The 23,726-nt window shown below is 36.7% G+C and overlaps 2 protein-coding genes across 5 annotated transcripts in view; both read right to left on the bottom strand.

Moving 5' to 3' along the window:
• LOC127429268 (secretory carrier-associated membrane protein 1-like) overlaps window positions 1-23,726 on the bottom strand; it is a 129,543-nt gene that overhangs the window by 52,378 nt on the left and 53,439 nt on the right. Inside the window, exon 10 of one of the 4 annotated variants that reach the window (XR_007895249.1) lies at window positions 7,715-7,747. The exons of 2 other annotated variants lie outside the window; for them this stretch is intronic. The gene's annotated coding sequence lies outside the window, so the exon portion shown is untranslated. Of the gene's footprint in view, window positions 1-7,714; window positions 7,748-11,523; window positions 11,557-23,726 lie in introns of those variants that run through there. One more of the 4 variants, XR_007895250.1, reaches the window with a different exon arrangement.
• LOC127429232 (phospholipid-transporting ATPase IC-like) overlaps window positions 1-23,726 on the bottom strand; it is a 46,867-nt gene that overhangs the window by 22,390 nt on the left and 751 nt on the right. Inside the window, exons 2-3 of the mRNA XM_051678126.1 lie at window positions 4,436-4,625; window positions 2,644-2,741 (exon numbers count right to left, since the gene is read on the bottom strand). Of these exons, the coding sequence (XP_051534086.1) occupies window positions 2,644-2,741; window positions 4,436-4,610 (273 nt within the window). The 5' untranslated portion in view covers window positions 4,611-4,625. The remainder of the gene's footprint in view (window positions 1-2,643; window positions 2,742-4,435; window positions 4,626-23,726) is intronic.

Below are 23,726 nucleotides of genomic sequence, written 5' to 3' on the forward strand. Positions count from 1 at the left end.
TTGAAAAATTATACATTTTAACAATTCTATTACAGACCCACCTACATATATATACACTTATTCCGATATGATTGCACAGTAGCTCACTTCATAGAGCGTTGAACTTTGGACTCGGAGGACTGCGGTTGAAAACCAGAGAAGAACTCAAGATGACACGTGACACAACAGAGACATAGAAGCGACACGAAATAACGTGGTTGCTTCAGAAAATGTGCTTTTCATTTCGCTTCTGCATTTTAAACCACTACCGGTTAAGGTTAGGTGATGGTTCAGGGTAAGGATGTCTGTTTTGTTAAACTCTCATTTCTCTTTTCGGACACTATTGGTTAAGGTTTAGGTTAGGGAGATACGTTTTATTAAAACCTAATGGGGCTTTTCCACAGCACAGTACGGCTCGACATGACTCTGCTCGCTTTTTGGGAGTTTTCCACTGTGGATAGTACCTGGTACCTGATACTTTTTTTAGTACCACCTCGGTCGAGGTTCCAAGCGAGCCAAGCTGATACTAAATGTGACATCAATACCCTGCAGATCACTGATTGGTCAGAGAGAATCGTCACTACCAGCGTCACTGGATTTGCGACAAGGGGCATCAACCCGCTAGTTTTAAAGTTAGCAACAGCGACAGCAGTATCATTTGTTCACGCGACTTTCGAATCGAAAGAAATGGCTGTGTGCAAAACCACGCTGTGGTCAATAAACGAGGTGCAGGCATTCCTCTCATTAGCAGCCGAGGAGAGGATCCAACAAGTGCTGGATGGGGCGACACGAAACAAAAATTTAAGATGATGTCACGGCAGTAGATACGGCGCAACTATGACGATCAGCCTATAATCCCACCCATGTTGAGGCGGCACTAAACTGCAGTGGAAAAGCAAGCTCAGAAAAGTAAAGCAAGCAGAGTCGAGTCGAACCGTAACGTGCAGTGGAAAAGTGGCATAAAATTCACCTTAAAAACCTCGTCTGATTATAATCTCATTTCGAACGGTTTTGGCGCCCCCTGCTGAACATTTCACTTGAAAAGTGCAGCCAAACGTGTTATGAAGCACGTCATTTCAGTTTTGCAAAAACATTGCAATGCTCACGTAAATTTCATGAGATCAGGCTAGTTATATCTCTTAAACAATTTTATTCAAAAATCTGAAAAAAAAAAAAAAAAAAAAAAAATGTTTTGTGTATATTTTGATAGTCTTGACAGTCCCATATTTAGGTTCCCGTACTAAAAACTATGTGGTATTTAAAAATTATTATCTACCTCTCCCGGGTCAAAAATTACACGAATGCAATAGAAGTGTTAAAAAAAACATCACGTCCAAATCACACCCAGAGTTAATCTTAACCAATCATCAATGCTCTTGTTCTCCTAGGTCAAAAATGTCAAAGATGTGCGCGAACAGGAGAAATCTCACCAAACGACCACTTTGTCAAAACAAAAACGTCACTGCATTTCGTCATAATTTTTAGACAAACTAAAAGTAGCCTGTTCGTCCAGGAGGAATAGATTAGTCTTTAAAATATCACTCACAAGTTTTACAGACATCAAAGAACTCGCACAAAGGATCTCTATTCAGCGTGGTGTTTAATGTGTAAATCATATACAAAAATTACCGGAAATAGTCTCATTTTAGGGCCCTGGTCTGTCTGATACGTCATAACAGATAAGAGCTTGATGACGAATTCTGGGTGAGAGGAATGACTTGTCACTTTTGTTACATTTCCTGTAACTGCACAATCTCTGTGTCAAACTAATCTCTTTCTGGAGGCGTCTGAAGTGCCCAAAAATAAGAGGAAAAAATATCTCACATACTTGTTTTGAATTAGTAAGAGTGAGTCAGTCGTTTAACCCTTAAAACACACTACGATTTAATATAAGTGGTGTTTGCTTCTTCAGAAAATGTAATGATTTTGTGTTTTCAGACAAACTGCGTCTTCAAATATATATATATATATATATAAAGAGTACAAATCAGATGGATCATGGTGTTGTTTTTGGCTGAATTCTGGGTGATTCATGATTTGTCTGACTACAAATTAACTAGTTAACATTTGACAATAACAAAATGAGATACTATGAAGTTTTCCATTAACTTTTCAGAGAGATACTTCACAGATCCCAGAAAACTAAAAACTTATCTTGCCTATGAAGAAATCATTTACTGTACATTTTGTTTTGACCGGGAGATACAAGAGAATAAATATGGTAATGCATGCAACTAACATCTAATGCAGTTTCACTATCAAAGTCCTGTAGTTCAGTTAAGCATGAAAATATCATCCCGCTTGTAACCTGCTACCACAGACTGAGTGTTTGTGGTCTATACAGTGGAAAATTTCAAAGTGAGACTTGTTTACTTTTAGCTAAGCAGCAAGAAATCATTCAGCAGATGCTTTTATCCAAAACAACCAACAGTACAATTATAACAGAGACAGTCGAGCTGGAGTAACTCAAGGTTAAGTGTCTTTATCAAAGGTGCAATGGTGGGATCGAACAGTCAATCATTCATCACAAGCCCAACCACTATACTGAACCGCCACCCGTGTGTTTGCATGTAGCGTAAAATACTGACGAAAGCAACACGCCGTAGCACAGAAACACAGGCGATTCAGGTTTCACTCAAGACTCGTGATGAATGTGTCACTTACAGAGTATTTGCTTTTCTTGATACACAGAAAGACCTTTTTCTGGAACTCTGGTCGTTTGCAGTATTCTCTGTCGTTCGCTCGGACACTCCAACCGGCCTCTGAGGAGGAAAATTAAATAAAAACAAAAACAAAAACAAAATCAGAATACATGCAATCATCAAAAGGGCAGTTTCATAGAGTTCTGATCCCAGATCAGACTGATAGAAGTGTTATCATCACACAAAAAGCAAAAACTGTTCCCAGATCAGACAGTGTGATGGGTTATTATTACTACTGAACAATAAACTATGGTACGGTACAGACCCTTGAAGGGGACAGGGACAGAATTTATTTTCTGAAATAGTTTGCGTTCCCTCGCAATACCTTTATCCAACCCTTATCCAAAATTAACAAAATTGTGACACAGTTGTTGTTTTTTTGCACAATGATTATGATTTTTATTACCAGGGTCAGAAATGAACTTTGCCATTAAGGGGCAATATTTATTTGCCCCCTGGATTTGATTTCCAAGGACATTTTATACCTTTTATAAGGCATTTTTTAAACCAAATAAACTAGGGATGACCTGTTACGAAAGTGTTTGGTCGATGCCGATTTAAACAAACAACTACAGGCCGATAACAATACCGATACAGATATTTTGCAACTTACCTTATTTTGCCATCAGATCAGTTTTACTCTGGAATTTTATTTTAAAAATGTACAAAGTGGTACAAAAGCTTTTTCACTGTTCTAACAATTAATACAGTGATTTCCACTGAACATGGATTGGATCTGTTGAACACATGACAGGCAATTTTTTTTAAAGAGATCTATAATGAAAGATAAATAGAAGATTAAAAAAAAGGATAACAAATTAGGATAACATGTTGACTGATATGGAAAAAGGTCTGTTTTTGCAGTTTAAAACGCAGCCTTTTAAGGTTTAGTATTCACGCAAAGCCGTATAGTGATTTCAATCTTAATTCAATCAATCGTGCAGCATTAATGGATATCATACCGATATCCCAGAAGTCCAAGTCTGCTGGTTTTAAAGCATTTTGGATGGTTTTCCTCATCATGTAGCCTACAGGTAAGCGCCGCTTCCACAACCGTGATTTCTGGGATATCGGTATGATATCCGTTTATGGCGGTATGATATCCGTTTTTTCCGCATTAATGTGAGAACGAAACAGAATAAAAATTAAACATTACATGTTCTACATATTTTGGCTATTTTATATTTCTGGATTTTGCATTTGAATTCACAAAGTCTTTACAAAGTGTGTTAATCAACCATCGTTATTTTCAGCATTTTCATGCTTAATACAGATGTGCCGATGGTTTTAATTTGGTCATTAATTGGCAGATAAATATCGGCAGACGATACATCAGTGCATCCCTAATATAAATTGTGAAATTTGGGGGCATTTTTGCCACTTTCAGTGGAATTTTTGCCATAAGCCTCCCTTATTTTCTGACCCTGGTAACTGTAGTTCAACTATGGTATTTGTAGTAAAATGCGCACAGCCGGACCCCAATTGGGCTTTATCCCTCTCCTCAGCTGATTAGCCCGATTGGGGGCCGGCCGTGCGCACTCACGGCCCGGCCCTGCCCTCCTCCTCGTCACACATTATCCTAGATCAGAGAGAAGAGTTGCAATCCTTAGTGTAAACTGATCCCAGATCACCTTCCAAACCTGATTATATTCTGATCTGGGAACAGATTTGTACATTTTTTATACTAAAAAGTCTTTTAAACTAAGACAAGCATAAAAGCAACAGAATCTCACGAGACGAGTGTTGAAACTCACCTCCAGTAGCTGTGGGTCTGATTTCTTCTCCTACTCCTGGTTCTGGTGGCAGATCTTCTCTTGTTTCCAGCTCATCATCTAATTCATCGTCAGTTTCGTCGTCACTGTAAGGCACAACCTCATCGTCCGGCTGGTCCAGGGAGTCCTGGGAATCTGCTCGATGCCGAGCGCTCATCCTGACCACTACACACTGCACAGAGAGAGAGAGAGAGGTGACAAACAGACAGTTTAAAAATGTGTATAGTTTGAAGTATGAAGCGTGTCAATTCTGTGCCACTAGTGTCTGGGAAATTAGATATAAAAAAAAAACATCACATTTAAACAGGCAAAAGTCCAGAAACCACACAGAAATCCAAAAATCTACAGATGTGCGTGCCGCACCTGAGTTTGTTAATAGATTGCAACCTTTCAAAACAATCATTTGGCTTGCTAACATCATGCATACAAGCTCACAAACACACACTTTTCACTACGTACTGCCTAAAATAATGGTGAGTATACACGGTATCACGAATAACACATGGTATCTTGATTTATAACTGAATGATTACTATATTCATGCACTATGATATTTACACCACACTTCAAGGTACTTGAAAGAATAACATGGTACTATAATTTTTGTTAGTATACACAGTTCGACAATATTGTACGTTTATTAAATATTTTTAGAAAAATAAGGTTGCCAGAGGTAAAAATTGAATTTGTGTCAAGTTCATAGAAATTTAATCTTTGTGTCCATATTGTTTTAGTATATGTTTTTTAAAAAAAAAAACATTTATTGCATTTTCTACAAAATAAATAAATAAATAAATCATATTTGACTTTAAAAATGTAAAGTGTAATTAAATTACACACGTGAGTGTACACAACTTAATCATAACTTTCAAAAAGTTTTCAAACATATATCTTTTATTTTATTTTTATTATTATTATTATTATTATTATTATTATTTTTCAAAATATCATGAATTTTTGTGTCATTTCTTTTTCTTGTTTTTTTATCCCCTTTTATCCCAATTTTGGAATGCCCAATTCCCACTACTTAGTAGGTCCTCGTGGTGGCGCGGTTACTCACCTCAATCCAGGTGGCGGAGGACAAGTCTCAGTTGCCTCCGCTTCTGAGACCGTCAATCTGCGCATCTTATCACGTGACTCGCTGTGCATGACACCGCGGAGACTCACAGCATGTGGAGGCTCATGCTACTCTCTGCGATCCACACACAACTTACCACACGCCCCATTGAGGGCGAGAACCACTAATCATGACCACGAGGAGGTTACCCCATGTGACTCTACCCTCCCTAGCAACCGGGCCAATTTGGTTGCTTAGGAGACCTGGCTGGAGTCACTCGGCACACGTTGTATTTGAACTCGCAACTCCAGGGGTGGTAGTCAGCGTCAATACTCTGAGTTACCCAGGCCCCCTCGAGTAAAATTTACTAAAATACACACATGAGTGTACACAACTTAATCATAAATTTCAAAAAGTTTTCAAACATATACACACACACATATATATATATATAATTTTTTTCTTAACAAATATCATGAATTTTTGAGTCATTTCTATGTGTTACTCCATTTGACCTGAACGAAATATGCCTTTTCAAAAAAATATCAAAATATCTGATTTAAAATAAATTAGTCAACTTCCCACCAGGGGCGATGCTAAGGTCAGTGGACATTCAAGGCTTAGCCCAGACCTCTGTGGATATGGAGCCATACTTTGATGAAATATCGTAATATAAAACACTTTATAATAAAAATTTGAATACATCTATGTGTCATGTCTCACTAACTTTTGTCTCAGTCTTAGATACGCTCGAACATCAGAAATTGCATGCTTAACACCTATACTTTAAAACGCGTTTTTAAAAAACCCCACTATTTTTCCCTTTCGGCTTTCCATAGTTTTGACACATTGTGTATGGCTGTTTACAGTTTTTTCATTGATTCATCGATTGCTTAAGCGAATTTACAAGAAAGCAGGTTGTAAATAGGCTAAATCAGTACTAGAGATGAAAAATAATAGCTAGATCTTCTAAAGTTTGCTAGGTTTATTTCATCGTGTCATCTAAATACGCAAATGTCCTGACTCGTGACTTTAAAGTTAGCAAATTCCTTAAGTGCATCTGTATATATTACTCCTTGTTTACAGGGTTATATATCTAAATATTTGGTAGTTACTGCATCTGGATGGACCAACTCACAGTTTCCAAGACACACAGCCACAATCGCGTGCCGCAAGCACACAAAGGCCACATGAGAGCTGGAAAGCAGCTGCTGACAAGACGTTGGTACTGAACTGAGTCTGTATTTGGTGTTATCAATACCGTAGAAAGACAGGAATCATTAATTTATATATATTACCCTAATTTTAAAATGTAATGTTAAAATAATAAAATGTAACATGTTTTCATATCAACTTGATACCCAAGCACTGATACTTCTGATGTCAGAATTATGTATACGTGTTTTTATTTCTTCGAAAAGTATAGATGCAAAAAAAAAAAAACATGAACATGACATTTTGCAAACTACTGTATGTAAGTGTTCATGATGAAAATGAAAGGTATGAAATGAATTACAAAACCAAATCAGAAAACAAGTTCAACCTTTGACCCACAGACGCGTTACAGGACAAAATGTGCTGAAATTTTAATATTTTAAAGGTGCTGTAAGCAATTTCAGCCGATCTACTTCCATGAGACTGAGCCGTTGAATTAGCCACGCCCCCCCTTTCCAAAACCCCGCAATACAAAGACACCAAATGAGCTTTATTTGGACCGACATCGTGCAGAAACGGTTGTTAATAACAACCGCAGCAAAATAGCGCCCTCAACTGACAACTGTTATGAGCAACATGGCATAAAAATGGCATTAAGCCTCAATAATTCACTGTAACTACAATACTATGAGAGCGTGCAAAATGATTGACAGGCAGAAAGCGTCAGAGACCGTGGACACATTTTTGTTTGCTGTTTACAGTCTACTGCGGTCACAGAGACCGGTGAGATATCTTACGACACTTATTTTAGTAATATCTTTCAGGGAGTATGACCATGTTTTGCATACCTTTCCATGAATTTTTTTTTTTTTTTTTTTAAAACAATCACTTACAGCACCTTTAAGTTAAATTATAAAAACACACACATCCTGGGCCTGGGTAGCTCAGTGGTAAAATACGTTGGCTACCACCCCTGGAGTTCCCTAGTTCGAATCCCAGGGCGTGCTGAGTGACTCCAGCCAGGTTTCCTAAACAACCAAATTGGCCCGGTTGCTAGGGAGGGTAGAGTCACATGGGGTAACCTCCTCGTGGTCGCTATAATGTGGTTCGTTCTCGATGGGGCGCGTGGCGAGTTGAGCGTGGATGCCGCAGTGGGTGGCGTGAAGCCTCCACACGTGCTATGTCTCCGTGGCAACGCGCTCAACAAGCCACGTGATAAGATGCGCGGGCTGATGGTCTCAGACGCGGAGGCAACTGAGATTCGTCCTCCACCATCCGGATTGAGGCGAATCACTACGCCACCACGAGGACTTAAAAGCATATTGGGAATTGGGCATTCCAAATTGGGTGAAAATGAAAAAAAAAAAAGAAGTGTGAAAATATAATTGAATTGTGTGTATTTAGGCTATGTAAAATGTTAGCTCTGAAATTAGCCTAAAAAAAAACAAACAAAAAAAAACACACACACATCCTGACCTGTGACAGCATAGCTGACGTTACACAAAAAGGCAAAAAGTTATTTTGATCAAAGATTACAGAGACAAGTTCACTGATTGTACACAATAAGACCAAAAATGTGCAAAAGTATATAAAACAAAATATTTAGAAATAAAAAGCCATAAAAATGTGGGAAAGTAAATAAGGTCCATTTTTTAATTCACGCTGACTATTTTATGTCATGTATTTCATCTGTATGCAGTCATAAAATGATCCCTTTCTGGTCTTTTGTAAACCCGAGGCGTTACAGCTCTGGTTGACCAGTCAAGCGTTTCTAAAGTGTCTTCAGTGGTGACATGCCAGACACCTTGTTTGATAAAAAATTAATTTGGAAAAGTTCCTCTGGAATATTTTAATAGTTTATGAACTGTCCTCTTTCACATGAATGAGTGATGCCTGAGGTCTTTGTTTTTATAGAAAGCCTTGACCCATTTACCGGCAACAAAACATCAACACCTTCTTCATTTAATATTAAATGAAAACTATCAGGAAGTGCCAAGAATATTATCTTTGGGAATGTACAGTACATTGAGCTGAACAACCCCAAAATATGAGATAATGTTACACTAATTAAACTAAAGTGTGCACTTTCTGTGCCACCAAACGGATTCCAACGAATCAACCAGATTACAGAAAACTCCCCCGGTCTTCCATTGGTTGCACAAACAGATAGTCCCGCCCCAAACACACACACACACACACACACACACACAACAATTTTTGACAGTGCCACAAAGCCGTAATGTTACACTTTTAGGTAAAATCAACCGTAACAGTGATGAATAGCCGTCTGCAACGCTGAAATTAAACACGGCACCAGGATGTCACCGCAAAGAGCGTAACAGTGCACACACCCAGAGAGAGAAAGAAACAAAGCATGCAAAACACACCCCTGTTTATCCAAGAGTTGTTTTGCGTATGTGATGCAACGCCACTCTAAGTAACATTTTTAGCTATGAAAAGCAGTGGTTAAAGAGAAGCAAACCGTTTCCTGAGATTCTCTTGACTGAATAAATCACTGAAGTTTTCTGTACAAGTCAAGCATAAATGAATCGCATATTTACATGGTTTCAGTTTAGTATTTAGCAGCCAAAGAACCCTTTATTTTAAATCCATTGTTAAGAAAAAGTGTCATTTTTTAGGATGTTAAAATTGTATAAATGGTACTAAAAATAGGCTTCATTTCTTATTTCTATCTTTTGATGTTGGGCTGATATATGACCTGGACACATTCGTCTATGGCTTCAAGGTATAGACGACGTGTTTAACCTTACAAACTATTCATGTATAATCTCCTCTATTCAAAAGTTGAAGTATGCATACCATACTGCATACCTTGCAATCTGATATTACCTGATGAACACGTTAGTTAAGATATCATCCATTTACAAACAGCCTTCAGCAAAATGCTTGACTATTTATATCATCATGGTGCAAAAAAAGGTGCTTTTGTCCAATAACAACAGCTGAAGTAAATGAATTAAGTGTCGTTAAATAGCTAGTGTACATAACACACGTATTTTCACAATGCATACCATCATTTCAACGTCAAGTGACTGGAATGTTTTAATAAAAGACCTTCGGTTTCAAACACATTTTACAGGTGGAAAACATCTATTAGTTGTGACTGAGGAGGTGTGTCGGGAATTGCAGAGCATTTTTTTTAAACTTCAGGCACTTCTGGCCATGTGGACTTTTAGGAAATAAATTCTAAAAAACACACTTTTCTCACTTTCACTCGTTTCTTTACAATGTCCAACACTGAATATGCATGCATCACAGAAGAAATTTGCCATTTAGTTTCTGAAAGTAATTTCCAGAACATCGTTAATTATGCATTTCATTACATTGTGTGTTGGAAAAACATTTTAACATTTTTTGGAATAAAATAGGACAAATACTTTGTCTTGCTAAGGCTAATTTCATAACTAGCTTTTTTTTCCTTAATACACATAAATAATAATTTCACACTTATTATTGAATAATCTGTCAAAATGACAACTCAACTGGAAATGATGCACAATGAAAAACTCCTTGAATTTTCTTCATTTTCTTCACTCATATTTCATATCATGCAAGCTCTTTAAATTATACTGTTGTCAAATTAACTTTTGAATAAAATAAACATGTAAGGCAAACTTGTTCAATATGAAGCAGCAGTTTATTTCACTCGTAGTTTAGATTTAAACATGTAATAATTAATATTTAATAACTGGATTTTAAAGTTTAGTCTCGATGGAGAAGGCCTGGTAAAAAGTTTCCCAGATATACGTATATCCATATTCAAAGATATTCTCAATCAAACTGAACTGAAGCCTGTGGAAGTATATCAATGACAAATGTCTTTGAAACAAAAAAGCTCACTAAATTGCACTAATTCAAAAATAAAACCATTGCATTAACAGTACTTCCATATTTTGGGAATGCAATTGCATATGGTTGTATATTTAAGCTGTGAATATTTTAATTTAAAAAAATCATCATTAAAAATTCAATAATATTCACTTTCCAAAGTTCAGTTGCAAAATATACCGTTATATATTTGATTGTGTCTTTGGTATTTGACAGGAACTATTTGGTACATTATAATTTGCTTTGCAAATTCGCCTCTAAGATTTCAGTGGTTCAAATTTGGTTGGTAATTCAAACTTGTACATCCTGAAAAAAACAGGAAAACTGTTGCTCTTGATTTATCAACACCCGATTCATTACAACACCTAGTGGTGAAGCCTACCAGCAGCAAGTGAAGATTTTGCATCGGCACTCTGTAGATGTAGACGGTTGAATTTCCAACTGCATTTATACCACTGAAATTTTAGAGGCGAATTTGTAAAGCAAAATATTAATGGACTGAATATTACCTGTTGAATAATAAAGATGAAACTTGGAACAACTTTGGAAGGTGAAAATGTATTATTGAATTTTTAATGATGTAATATTGTGCAAAATGTTTGCAACTGAAATATTCACAGCTTAAATACAACAATATAAAATTGCATCCTCAAAATATGCAAGCACTGTTAATGCAATGCATTTATTTTTCAATTAGTGCAATTCAGCATGTTTTTTTTTTTATTTTAAAGACATTTGTCATTAATAAACTTCCATACAAGCCCTTCATCATTTATTTTTTGATACTTTTCAAATACCTTTTTATGTATAGATTTTTCTGTTTAAGCCTTGTCCCATACTCAGACATTCAATATCAAACAATATAAATCCAATATAAAAATACATATTATTGGGGGCCTGTGTAGCTCAGCGAGTATTGACGCTGACTACCACACCTGGAGTTGCGAGTTCGAATCCAGGGCGTGCTGAGTGACTCCAGCCAGGTCTCCTGAGCAACCAAATTGGCCCGGTTGCTAGGGAGGGTAGAGTCACATGGGGTAACCTCCTCGTGGTCGCTATAATGTGGTTCTTGCTCTCGGTGATGCGTGTGGTGAGTTGAGCGTGGATGCTGTGGAGAATAGCGTGAAGCCTCCACATGCGCTACGTCTCTGCGGTGACACGCTCAACAAGCCACGTGATAAGATGCGCGGATTGACGGTCTCAGACGCGGAGGCAACTGAGATTCGTCCTCCACCACCCGGATTGAGGCAAGTCACTACGCCACCACAAGGACTTTGGGAAGTGTATTGGGAATTCCAAATTGGGGAGAAAAACAAACACTTGTTTTTTTTTTTTTTACATATTATTACATGTTTAAAACTCTGAACATGTAAACAAAGAGTGAAATAAACCATTTCAATATTTATTATGTGGAAATGATTCATAGCAATTTCTCAAAAACTGAAAAATTGCATCCCAAAATTGTGCTGTCATTTTCACCAGATCAAACAGTTCTGCCCCTAATAAAGTTGCTTTCAAAAGTTGGTGTACTTGTTATCCAAGTGGACAAAAGTGTCAATGAATAGTATGCTTGAGATATGAGACAAGATATTTAAAAATCAAGGTAAATATCACTTATGAGCAGAATATTTTTCCAATCAAGCTGTCTCAAAAAGTGTGAAAATAGGGGACCTGGGTAGCTCAGTGGTTAAGACACTGACCACCACCCCTGGAGTTCGCTAGTTCGAACAAGCCACGTGATAAGATGCGCGGACTGACGGTCTCAGACGCGGATTTGTCCTCCGCCCCCCACATTGAGGCGAGTCACTACGCCACCACGAGGACTTAAAAGCGCATGAGTCGTCCATTTTATTTCCATCAGTGTCATTTCTACCACATAATTCTATTAAACACAAAACAGAATTTGAGATGTGCTGGAAATTATACTGTGATAGAAAATTATTATTACCACAATGGCTAAAATGACTCTTATGGTGCATGTAAATGCACTGTTGGACATTGTTAGTAGACAAATAAAAAAAAAAAAAAGTAGAGTTTGAAAAATGTTTTATGTTTTAACAACACTTTCCTTTAAAGCTGAACTGTATAATTTCTGCACCATTAGCGGCACCAAATGGAAGCGAAAAAATAAACACTGTTTTCAAAACAGCTTCTGATTATGCCACTCTTCTGCCATTGATCGAACAAATAGATAGCCCCGCCCCCATCTCACGCCATTGGTCGAGTCAATGTTTTTTTTGTTTGTTTTTTTCACCCAATTTGGAATGCCCAATTCCCCGTGCGCTTTTAAGTCCTCATGGTCACGTAGTGATTCGCGTCAATCCGGGTGGCGGAGGATGAATCCCAGTTGCCTCCGCGTCTGAGACCGTCAACCTGCGCGTCTTATCACGTGGCTTGTTGAGTGTGTTGCCACGGAGACATAGCGCGTGTGGAGGCTTCACACCATCCACCGCGGCATCCGCACTCGACTCCCCACGCGCCCCATCGAGAACGAACCACATTATGGCGACCATAAGGAGGTTACCCAATGTGACTCTACCCTCCCTAGCAACCGGGCCAATTTGGTTGCTTAGGAGACCTGGCTGGAGTCACTCAACACCCTGGGATTCAAACTAGCGAACTCCAGGGGTGGTAGACAGCGTCTTTTACAACTAAGCTACCCAGGCCCCCTGAGTCAATGTTTTTGTCTCTCTTGAGACGGGTCGCTCAAAAAAACAGAGGGATTTTCATAGCGCCACAGAGACACAGTGTTTACAGTTTTTGAGAAAATTAACCTATGAATAATGGATTACTTGTGGTTGTCTCTGCATATTAAACTGGGATAGGGGAAAGTATTTTAACACCAAAAAGTTACATACTTCAGCTTTTTCCTAAAAGTGCCCCAATTTGAATAAACACCAATAAACATCAACCCCCGTTACATAAAAGTGCTTTAAGCTGAAGAAACACCTGACTGCACCCGAAAAAAAAAAACAGTGAACAACAAAGTGATAGTAATTTTCTTATCTCACTCCATAACTCTTCCTTCTTCCTTCAACGACATTTACCAACAATCCGGCTCAGCAAATGTGAATGGACGTGCATTCCCTCCTGTGTGTGTGTGTCCTGTGTACGTCATCACACGCTTTATATTCCATGCCGCCAAGAACAAAGATTCCCATTGAAGAGACCAAACTGCCGCCCACGTCCAAAAGATGTTCTGTAGGTTAGCAGTTACCTGGAGGCGTGACCAGGTGCTTTTACAGGTCTGCTAGTGTTGAGAAACGGGTTTGAGAGTCTCACCAAGGGCCGTGCTATGGCAACCCCCTGACATGGGGGATGGGCTTGAGAAAAAAATAAATGGAAGTAGAAAACACTGGGATTCCTTTGAGAGCGGGTTCACCTGCTGTTGTGAAACCAGAGACGAGAGATGAGAATAAATCGACTTCCATGAACATCTCAACACCACTAGTAGGACTGAAGAACCTACCTATGCCCTCACTGGCTTATAAGAGCAGTTTAATGCTTTTTAATAAATAGGTAAAGAAGATGTTTGGTGTAAAGCTGTCTAATATCTAATATATCTGCTAGAAGTTAATTTTGTCAATGGTAAGAAGTGCACTTGCTAGCACCTTCGAAGCAAATAGAAATAAACTAAAAGCCGAAAAACTCTACTTTTGATTTCATGGGGTCCTTTGATAATGTTTCTGGTCTTATGGTGTACGATTCATCAATGAATGTTATTGCAAACAAAACCATTTTTGTTTTCATGATCTTTCATCAAAAATGGTGTCCAATCACTGCATACATTTGGGTTAAAATAATAATAATATTACAAACTATTTACACAAAATCAGCCATCATTGCTTTCTTCTACAATCTGCCAATGGTTGTACCAATTAATATCTTGCATCGGGGTAGTTACAACAACTCAATGTCTAATGTTAAAGTATATGAATCAACAGAAGATAAACAGTAAAATGTGAAATATGATAAATATTTTCCTGTTGGGGCAGTTTGCAAAATATTCAGGAAAGAACTTCCTCTTTAATAAAAGAAGTGATCCAATCAATAACTTTAATAAAGACATAATCAAATGTATATTTTTCATTTTAATTCATAAAAGGCAACCGAGTTGAGGCTTATGCCATTAAAGTTGACATTAAATACTTTTGAAAAGTTGACCTGTCTTGTGGAGTGACATGCTGTACTCCTTTTAAAACTACTGTAAAATGCATTTTGATACTTCTTTTATAATTACTAAGCACACAATTTTTATGACACATTAATCAAGGAAATTCATTTGTGACACCACAAGATCACTGACAATCAATTACTGAGGGCAAAAAGGTGAATAAAAATGATGACCAGTTGTAGTACCTTAAATATTCATTTACATCCATTTTATCCTAAAATCTTGAAGTTGATTTTTTTATACACGCACACACATACATATATATATATATGTGTGTGTGTGTATAGATGTACATGTATATATGTGTATGTATGTCTATGTATATATGTGTGTACACACACACACACACACACACATACACACACATATATATGTGTGTGTGTGTGTGTGTGTGTGTGTATGTATATGTATAGATGTACATGTATATATGTGTATGTATGTGTATGTATATATATGTATATATGTGTGTATATACACACACACACACACACACACACACACACATATGTGTGTGTGTGTATAGATGTACATGTATATATGTGTATGTGTATGTATGTGTATGTATATATGTGTATGTATATATGTGTGTATATATATACACACACACACACATGTGTGTGTGTGTGTATAGATGTACATGTATATGTGTATGTATATGTGTATGTATATATATGTGTGTGTGTGTGTGTGTGTGTGTGTGTGTGTGTGTGTGTGTGTGTGTGTGTGTGTGTGTGTGTGTGTGTATATATATATATATATATATATATATATATATATACACAGACATATGGTTTAGCTTATAATTTTATAAATTAATTATTTTGTTAAAACGCGTGTATTATTTGAGCTGTAAATGTGTTTAAAACGTCATTTATTTCAGGTCGTTTTAGTGTTAAGTTTTGCGGTGTAACGTCATCATGGCAACAAAATTGTAAAATTGGATATAACTTTACGCAGAAAACTAAAATTATGTTAACACACATACTGTTTACTACCAGTATTTTAACATTTACAAATTGGCTCCATTCACTTCCATTGTTAGTGCCTCACTGTAACACAGATTTGTACTGTTTCTTTTTTTTTTTTTTTTTTTTAGAAAAAGAGGAACAATTAACATTATGCCACAAATGTATTGATTGAGCTTGACTTGTGTTGAACCCGGAATATTTATTTAATGTTTTTAAAGGGTAGTTGATGCATAACATGTCTATATGTTATGCATGAACTATCCATGTAAAACACTTAAAATACTTGCAAAAGAGCGTCCACCACACAACATGACCGTTAAGCAGAGTGACTCAGGGAGAGCTATTTTACTCAAGATACCTTGTGCAAATCAGTTTAGCAATTTATTGGATTCAAACTCTCAACCATTTGCGTCACATGTCAGGAAATTCAAATGGTGACCCTTCGTTTCTGGTGAGCGATTTGCTTGTCGTGTTGCAGGGAGGAAAGGTTTTACTAGCACAACTTGAACTGTGACACATTACTAAGACTGAGCACCGCCTCTCCAAACCCATTCACCACCTTCATTATATAATCATATAATGTTGACCAGATTCATCGAACCAAAAGACCTGTCCCGAGATCAACTCTGTGGGTCTACAAACAACCAGACAAAACATGAAAACTCAGAGAAATGTTGATGCAATTTCTATTTGTCTACAAAACTAAGATTATTTGTTTCAACTAACAAGCAAATTCAGTTAAGTGTGTCCAAATGGTGGACTTGTAGAGTACATTTACACGTAAACTCGTTTCAATGCAAGTATTAGCATTGCCTACATCATGTTCCACTCAAAGAGAATCCATAACATTTGTACACATTAAACTACACACAAAATGAGGACTGATCTATAGTCACACTTTCTTTTGATTTCCTTATGAATACGTCTATATAAAGTGGTGAGAGCTGGTTAGTATAAGGGGGTCTTTGTAGTCAAACAACTAGAGATGACATTCAAAGGCAGCTTACGCACAGACCAACACACTTTCATGATGAAAGTTACTGAGGCGACTTTTTGCCTGCACCACCAAAAGGTCCATATGTTAAATGTCACTCTGATGCCATAATCAGCTCATTTCGGAGCATTCCATTACATTTCCCAAGGCTAAATTTTAAAATGTATTGATTTTAAACATCAGAGTTTCAGAAGACCTGCAGCGTGAGTCGTTTGGAATCCTTTCATAGGGTATTATCCAAACTGCCTTTATGCAAATTGACCCGGTTGCTAGGGAGGGTTGAGTCACATGGGGTAACCTCCTTGTGGTCGCTATAATGTGGTTCGCTCTCGGTGGGGCGTGTGGTGAGTTGTGCGTGGATGCCGCGGAGAATGGCGTGAAGCCTCCACACGCGCTACATCTCCGCGGTAACGCGCTCAACAAGCCACGTGATAAGATGCGCGGATTGACGGTCACAGACGCGGAGGCAACTGAGATTCGTCCTCCGCCACCCAGATTGAGGCGAGTCACTACACCACCACGAGGACTTAGAGCGCATTGGGAATTGGGCATTCCAAATTGGGGAGAAAATAAGAAAATTAATTAAAAAAAATAAAATAATTAATTGTTTTGAGTAGGGAAAAATAAATCATACAAATGAGTTCAAATAAATGAACCTGATTGAGTATTTAAAACTTTCTCTTTCTTATGAGTTCACGAAACTGACACCTTTTAAGTAACCTGAATTGTTTTATTGTTTCGAGCTTAATGAACTTGTCTCTTTAAATTTACAGAGACTTAAATTGGGCAGGGGATTTTTATTTCCCAGCATGAATAGTTCACAATTAGCACTTGCTAGGGTTTCTAAACATGGAGTATATATGTTGAGATTACTTGTTAATTTTAAGTTCAACACGAAAAGTTCCATTTAAAGTTAAGCGCAATTAACATGCACGTGTGGTACAAAATTAAAATCTGAAAGTTCTATTTATTTAAACTTGGGAGTTTATTAACTTTAAAAAAAATGTATGTAACTGATTGCCTCAATGTTTTGAGTTCTGCTAACTTATTACGGTTTACAGTGCATACTGTAATGCTATGCTCTTTTTAGAGTGCCCTCGTCAATAGCTCCTTCAGAGTGAATAGGGAACAGGGATGATCACTTTTGATTGGAACATTTTGTTTTTGTTGTCATTTTTGACAAATTATTGTGAACGTGCTTGTATCTGCTTGTTACGTCTTTTATATGGTTGAAAATTGGTTCGGTTTATGCGTAGGGGTGGGGTTAGGTTCTCAAAGATATCTGTTATTGCATAATGTAGCTACAATTATTGTGACTAGGTTTACCTGCCTGTTACATGCATTTTGTTAATAATGGGTTAGGCTGAGGAATGGGGTTGGGTTAGGGGATCTAATATATCCATATGATAAATGATTACGTATTACGAAGTATAATAAAAAAAAAACATATTGCGGTTACGATTGTGGTAATATCCGAAGATTGCCAAGCCTGTGAGAGAATTGTCTGAACTAAGGAGAGCCCATTCTGTCTGTGCCATTTTTAAGGTGCAGGCAAAACATTGCAATTACTGCAAACTCATTCTGGCGATCATTCAAAAACGACAAGCTCAAAATGTTGCTGTGAATCAAAATACTGAAGAACTGGAGCAAATTAACTTCTTTATGGGATTCCCTCCTCCAGAGATACAATAACAGTGATCAGAGCGATCAGATACTCTCACAGTCTGCTTTTAGCATCTCGAGTCATGTTAGGTTAATGCTACTTTTAAACCCCAAACACACACATAAACACAAATACTTGTGGGTTTGTGGCCTTTATCTGAATGAGGCTTCATATCATGTTCTCCACATGGCCGTAAAACCTTAAACATGTCCTTTTTCTTCACCTAATGTATCAACAACCTTACAAAAACGTACTTTGGTGTTACCATGGTACATTAATGGTATCAGAAGGTAGTATACGATGATACAGTATAATTACCGTATTCATATACCATGGTTGTTACAAAGGTGTTCCTTGGTATTTCAAAGAACTATGCCTTTAAAACAAATAAGTTGTTTTGTTTTCTTGATCTACAGTATCTGTACACTGCTCAGCAACACTTCTAGACTCTATTAAGGGTGAACTTCTCACGATGGCCAACAGATACACCTGTTTAACTGCACTACATGTGTTTGACCCTCGATGACTGCAACAGCACTCTGGGTAACCGTAGCCTCCATTAGAAAGACTAGAGCTGAGCTGAAACTGGAGATGGAAGGAGGGTCTTTCAGGAGAGATTGCACATGTATTAACAATGCTGTTTGCATGTGAGCCACAACAGACTAAACCACTGGAATGGTTTCAATGATGCACATTTAACCTACTAATCAACTACATGGTCTTGATGGTGTCATTTACTGTAGTCCAGCACTGGTCTAAAACGCAGAATACCATAGTAACAGATTTGAATACCTTGGTACTTTGACACCATGGTGCTGAATCATTATTATATAAAGATGTATATACCATGGTATTCACATGCTGCTTCAAGGTGCTTTGAAGAATACTATGGTATTGCCATAATGGTACTTTATTGTAAGATGTGTTGAGTGCAGAACAGTTTCTAGAGGCAGATTATTTGTAGTCTCAGACCAAAATAGGTTATTGATGTACTCAATATCTGTGATCATTATCAGCCAATATTGGGGTCAATGATGTGATGCTCATTTTTTGGTTCATATCAATATGGTTGTTCAAAAATACCTTAAAAAGAGTACAGCTCTACTATGATGAACATGTTTTCAATTACTGAGTTCAAAGATATTTTTATATTTTTTCTGTGGCAAAAAAAAAACAAAACAATGTCTACGTGGTGCAGCCATCTGGAGACAGTAAAAAAATAAAATAAACGTCCAATTAAAAACTGAAATAATTGAAAAAGAAATGTTGGCATAAGTGGTTTGGAATAATCTTGTACTATTATTTTTTAGAAAAACAAGCAGTGAATTTTGTTTTTAAAATATTATTAATATTTAAACACTTATTCGAATCAAAGTCAGATGGTGTAACCAACATGCAGGCAGCCATTCATAAGATATTTTGAAATGTTATGAAAAGGCACATTTTGTTCAGGTCAAATGGAGTAAACCTAAGTAAACTTATTGATATTTGTGACTAAAAAAAGCATGATATTTGTAAAAAATAAATAAATAAATAAATAATAAAAAATAACTTTTTTTGAAAAAAAAATTATTTTATAATTATTATAATTATTAAGTTGTGTACACTCACATACTTTTTTTTTTTACTTTTACTTGACGGTTACACCACTTGACATTTTTTGTCATTAAATTTTTTTTTTTTTTTTTTTTTTTTTTTGTAGAAACACCAAATGTTTTTTTCTAAAATGTATGCAACCAACATGGACACAAAGATTACATTTCTACAAACTTGACACGTGTGAAGTTTAAAATAAAATATCAGATACATCGACATTTTTATGAAAAGGCACATTTTGTTCAGGTCAAATAGACCCGACCCGAAAAAAAAACTTCTTGATATTTGTGATTGAATTATTCATAATATTTGAGAGAAGAAAAAAAAACATTATTTATATATATATATATATATATATATATATATATATATATATATATATATATATATATATATATATTATATAATATAATATTATATATATTTAATATATATATATATTAAAAATATATTTGAAATATATAATATATAGAAAATACATAAATATATTTGAAAACTTTATTATTTAAATAATAATTGTGTACACTCAAATCACATGTAACCAAATTGTAAGAAAATATTTTTAGTACCTTTTGTTTGATGGTTACACCACTTGACATTTTTAGTCTTTAAATAAATTGTTTTGTAGAAAGTCCTACAGATGTTTTAACTTTTTTTTTTTTATTTATTTATTTTTTTATTTATGCAACCAACATGGACACAAAGATTACATTTCTACAAACTTAACACGTGTGTTTAAAACTAGATTTTTTAAAATATTTCTCATTTTTAAACCTTGGACAACCTGATTTGTCAATGACCCCTTAATGTTTTTAAAATAATTGGTATTGGTCTGATAGGATCGATACTGTAAGCAGAAGATAATATCAGGGACTATTTTTCTTTTTTTCTCTATGCCAAGTTTCTAAATTAGTAAAGAATTAAACAATTTTACTGTGCATTATCATGTTTTGATGTCTTATTTCACTTTTCATGTGACATTTCTTAAATATCAGCCATTATACCAGTTATTGGCTGTAACATGAAAATAATTATTGTTATAAACCCAAATTTCAGTAGACAGTATGTGCATCCTTAATACAATCAACAATTATTTTCAAAGTCAAATAGTCAACATACAGTTGCATTATACCTCTCAATAAATAGTTGGTGTTAAATGTAAACAAGTTATCATACTGATTCACCATATTAGAACCGATGTCATACATTAAATCATCCAGTTATCAGTCCATTTATCTGATACACCTCCAAAACAAATTTAGAGAAGCTTACATGTTCTAATTGTAATTCTAATGAAAAGAGAAAGCACCAGAAACCACACCCGCTCTATTTCTCAATGTTTGCAGTCTTCTGTACATGAAATAAACCAGTTCTGTGACTAAAACAGCTCTTTCACCAGAGAGTTTGTTCAACTTAGCCCAACATAAAACACAACAGAACAACAGCCATCAAGGCAAGACTCGTCTAGACAATCTCAAAGGAATTTTTATTCGTCATTAACCCACCGCAATCCCCCTCCCCCAGAACACATTTACACCCACCACTCGTTCAGAAAAGACTAGTAAAGGTGTGTCTAGTGTGTTTGTATAGGTTTACACACGATTGATAAGTGAAAATGAACTCGGTCTCAGTGCAACAATATCTAATAGATTACAATCATTTACAGCTATTAAATTAACTAAATGGACTACACTACACCAACTCTCTGTTCCCATGTCTATCTGTCAGTGGATCACCAGCTTTCTGACAGACAGGCAGCAGTTAGTGAGTCAGGGGAAACTCACTTCCAGCACATGTACAATCAGCACTGGTGCCCCCCAGGCATGTGTGCTCTCCCCACTACTCTTCTCCCTCTACATCAATGACTGCATCACCAAGGACCCCTCTGTCAAGCTCCTGAAGTTTGCAGATGACACTACTGTCATCAGCCTCAACCAGGATGACGATGAGTCTGTATACAGAAGGGAGGTTGAACAGCTGGCTGTCTGGTGCTGTCAAAACAACCTTGAGCTGAACACGCTCAGAACAGTGGAGATGATTGTGGACTTTAGGAGGAACACCCCAACACTCCCCTCACCATTCTAAACAGCACTGTGGCAGCAGTGGAATCATTCAGGTTCCTGGGCATTACCATCTCACAGGACCTGAAGTGGGAGACCCACATTGACTCCATTGTGAAAAAGGCCCAGCAGAGGTTGTACTTCCTTCACCAGCTGAGGAAGTTCAACCTGCCACAGGTGCTGCTGATACAGTTCTACTCAGCAGTCACTGAGTCTGTCCTCTGCACTTCAATAACTGTCTGGTTTGGTTCAGCTACGAAATCAGACATCAGAAGACTACAAAGGACAGTTCGGACTGCTGAGAGGATCATTGGTGCTCCCCTTCCCACCCTCAAAGAACTGTACTCTTCCGCTCTGGACCCCACTCACCCTGCCCACTACCTTTTTGAACTGTTGCCTTCTGGCCAACGCTTCAGAGCTCTGAGCACCAGAACCGTCAGGCACAGGAACAGTTTTTTCCCTCAGGCTATCCATCTCATGAACAGTTAAAACTGCCCCACTGAGCAATAATTATTGTGCAATACACAGTTTAGTCTTTTTTTATATTTATACAACACATCCAACCTCTTCTGCCACTGCATTCCCTTGCACTATCTGTATATAACAGATTTGTATTTGTACATCTGTGTGTATATATATATATATATATATAAGACAAAAATGGAGATTACAGTGAGGTACTTACAATAAAAGTGAATGGGGCCAATTTTTGGAGGGTTTAAATGCAGAAATGTGACACTTATAATTTTATAAAAGCACTTCATTAATTCTGCTGTTAAAACTAGTTTATTATTTGAGCTGCGAAGTTGTTTAAATCAGAGTTTTTACAGTCATTTTTGGGTTTACGGCGTTACGTCATCATGGCAAGGAAGTAAAATTGGATATAACTTTCCACAGATGTGGTTAGTAAGTGATTTTATCACAGTAAAATCATGTTAACACACATATTGTTTATGTCTTGTGTCTATACTTTTGAAACAGTGAGTATTTTAACGTTTACCGACTGGCCCCATTGACTTCCACTGTAAGTGCCTCATTGCAACCTAGATTTTTGCTTTTTTTTTTAAGAAAAGGACGGATGAGTCGAAATTCATTTTTGCAGTAATCAACATTATGCCACAAAAGCTGTCGATTGAGCTTAACTTGCATAAAACCCGGAATATTCCTTTAAAATTTAAAGCAACATCTTCCTATACTAAGACGACACCTGTCCATCAAACTTGATGTCAAGACCTGAAACTTGACGGACAGAGTGACTTAAAGACTTGAAGTGAATACCTCTTTCATGAATGAAACAGAACTTTTGGGAAAAACAAGAGAGCTGATTTTCTAAACATTTAAGGTTCCTTAATGGTCCCTTGATTCAGCAAACACCCTCTTCGAGAACCATTTGTTGGCTTTATAGGGTTACTAGTAGCCAGATATATTATATATATTAAATGATGATGTATACATTCTTAGAATGTCACTTAACTTCTTTCAAACACCAGTATATTGATTTCTAAAGAACCAGAAAATGTAACGTTTACTGTGAGGTTTTAAGAGGTCCTGCGATGCAGTTTTGAGCCAATTTAATATTTTAGAAATAGAAATATTGACATTAACCATGGGCATAGAATATGCAGGGATGTGGGGGACGTGTCCCCCCCTCACTTTCGATAAAACCCCCCACTTTTCCACGGGGCATATGTGCTGTGTCTTTCATAATTCATACAGCAAATGTCTAAATGTGTAAATGCAAAAGTTAAAATTCACTG

This window comes from Myxocyprinus asiaticus, chromosome 38, assembly GCF_019703515.2.
Source record: "Myxocyprinus asiaticus isolate MX2 ecotype Aquarium Trade chromosome 38, UBuf_Myxa_2, whole genome shotgun sequence".
NCBI classification, from domain to species: Eukaryota; Metazoa; Chordata; class Actinopteri; order Cypriniformes; family Catostomidae; genus Myxocyprinus; species Myxocyprinus asiaticus.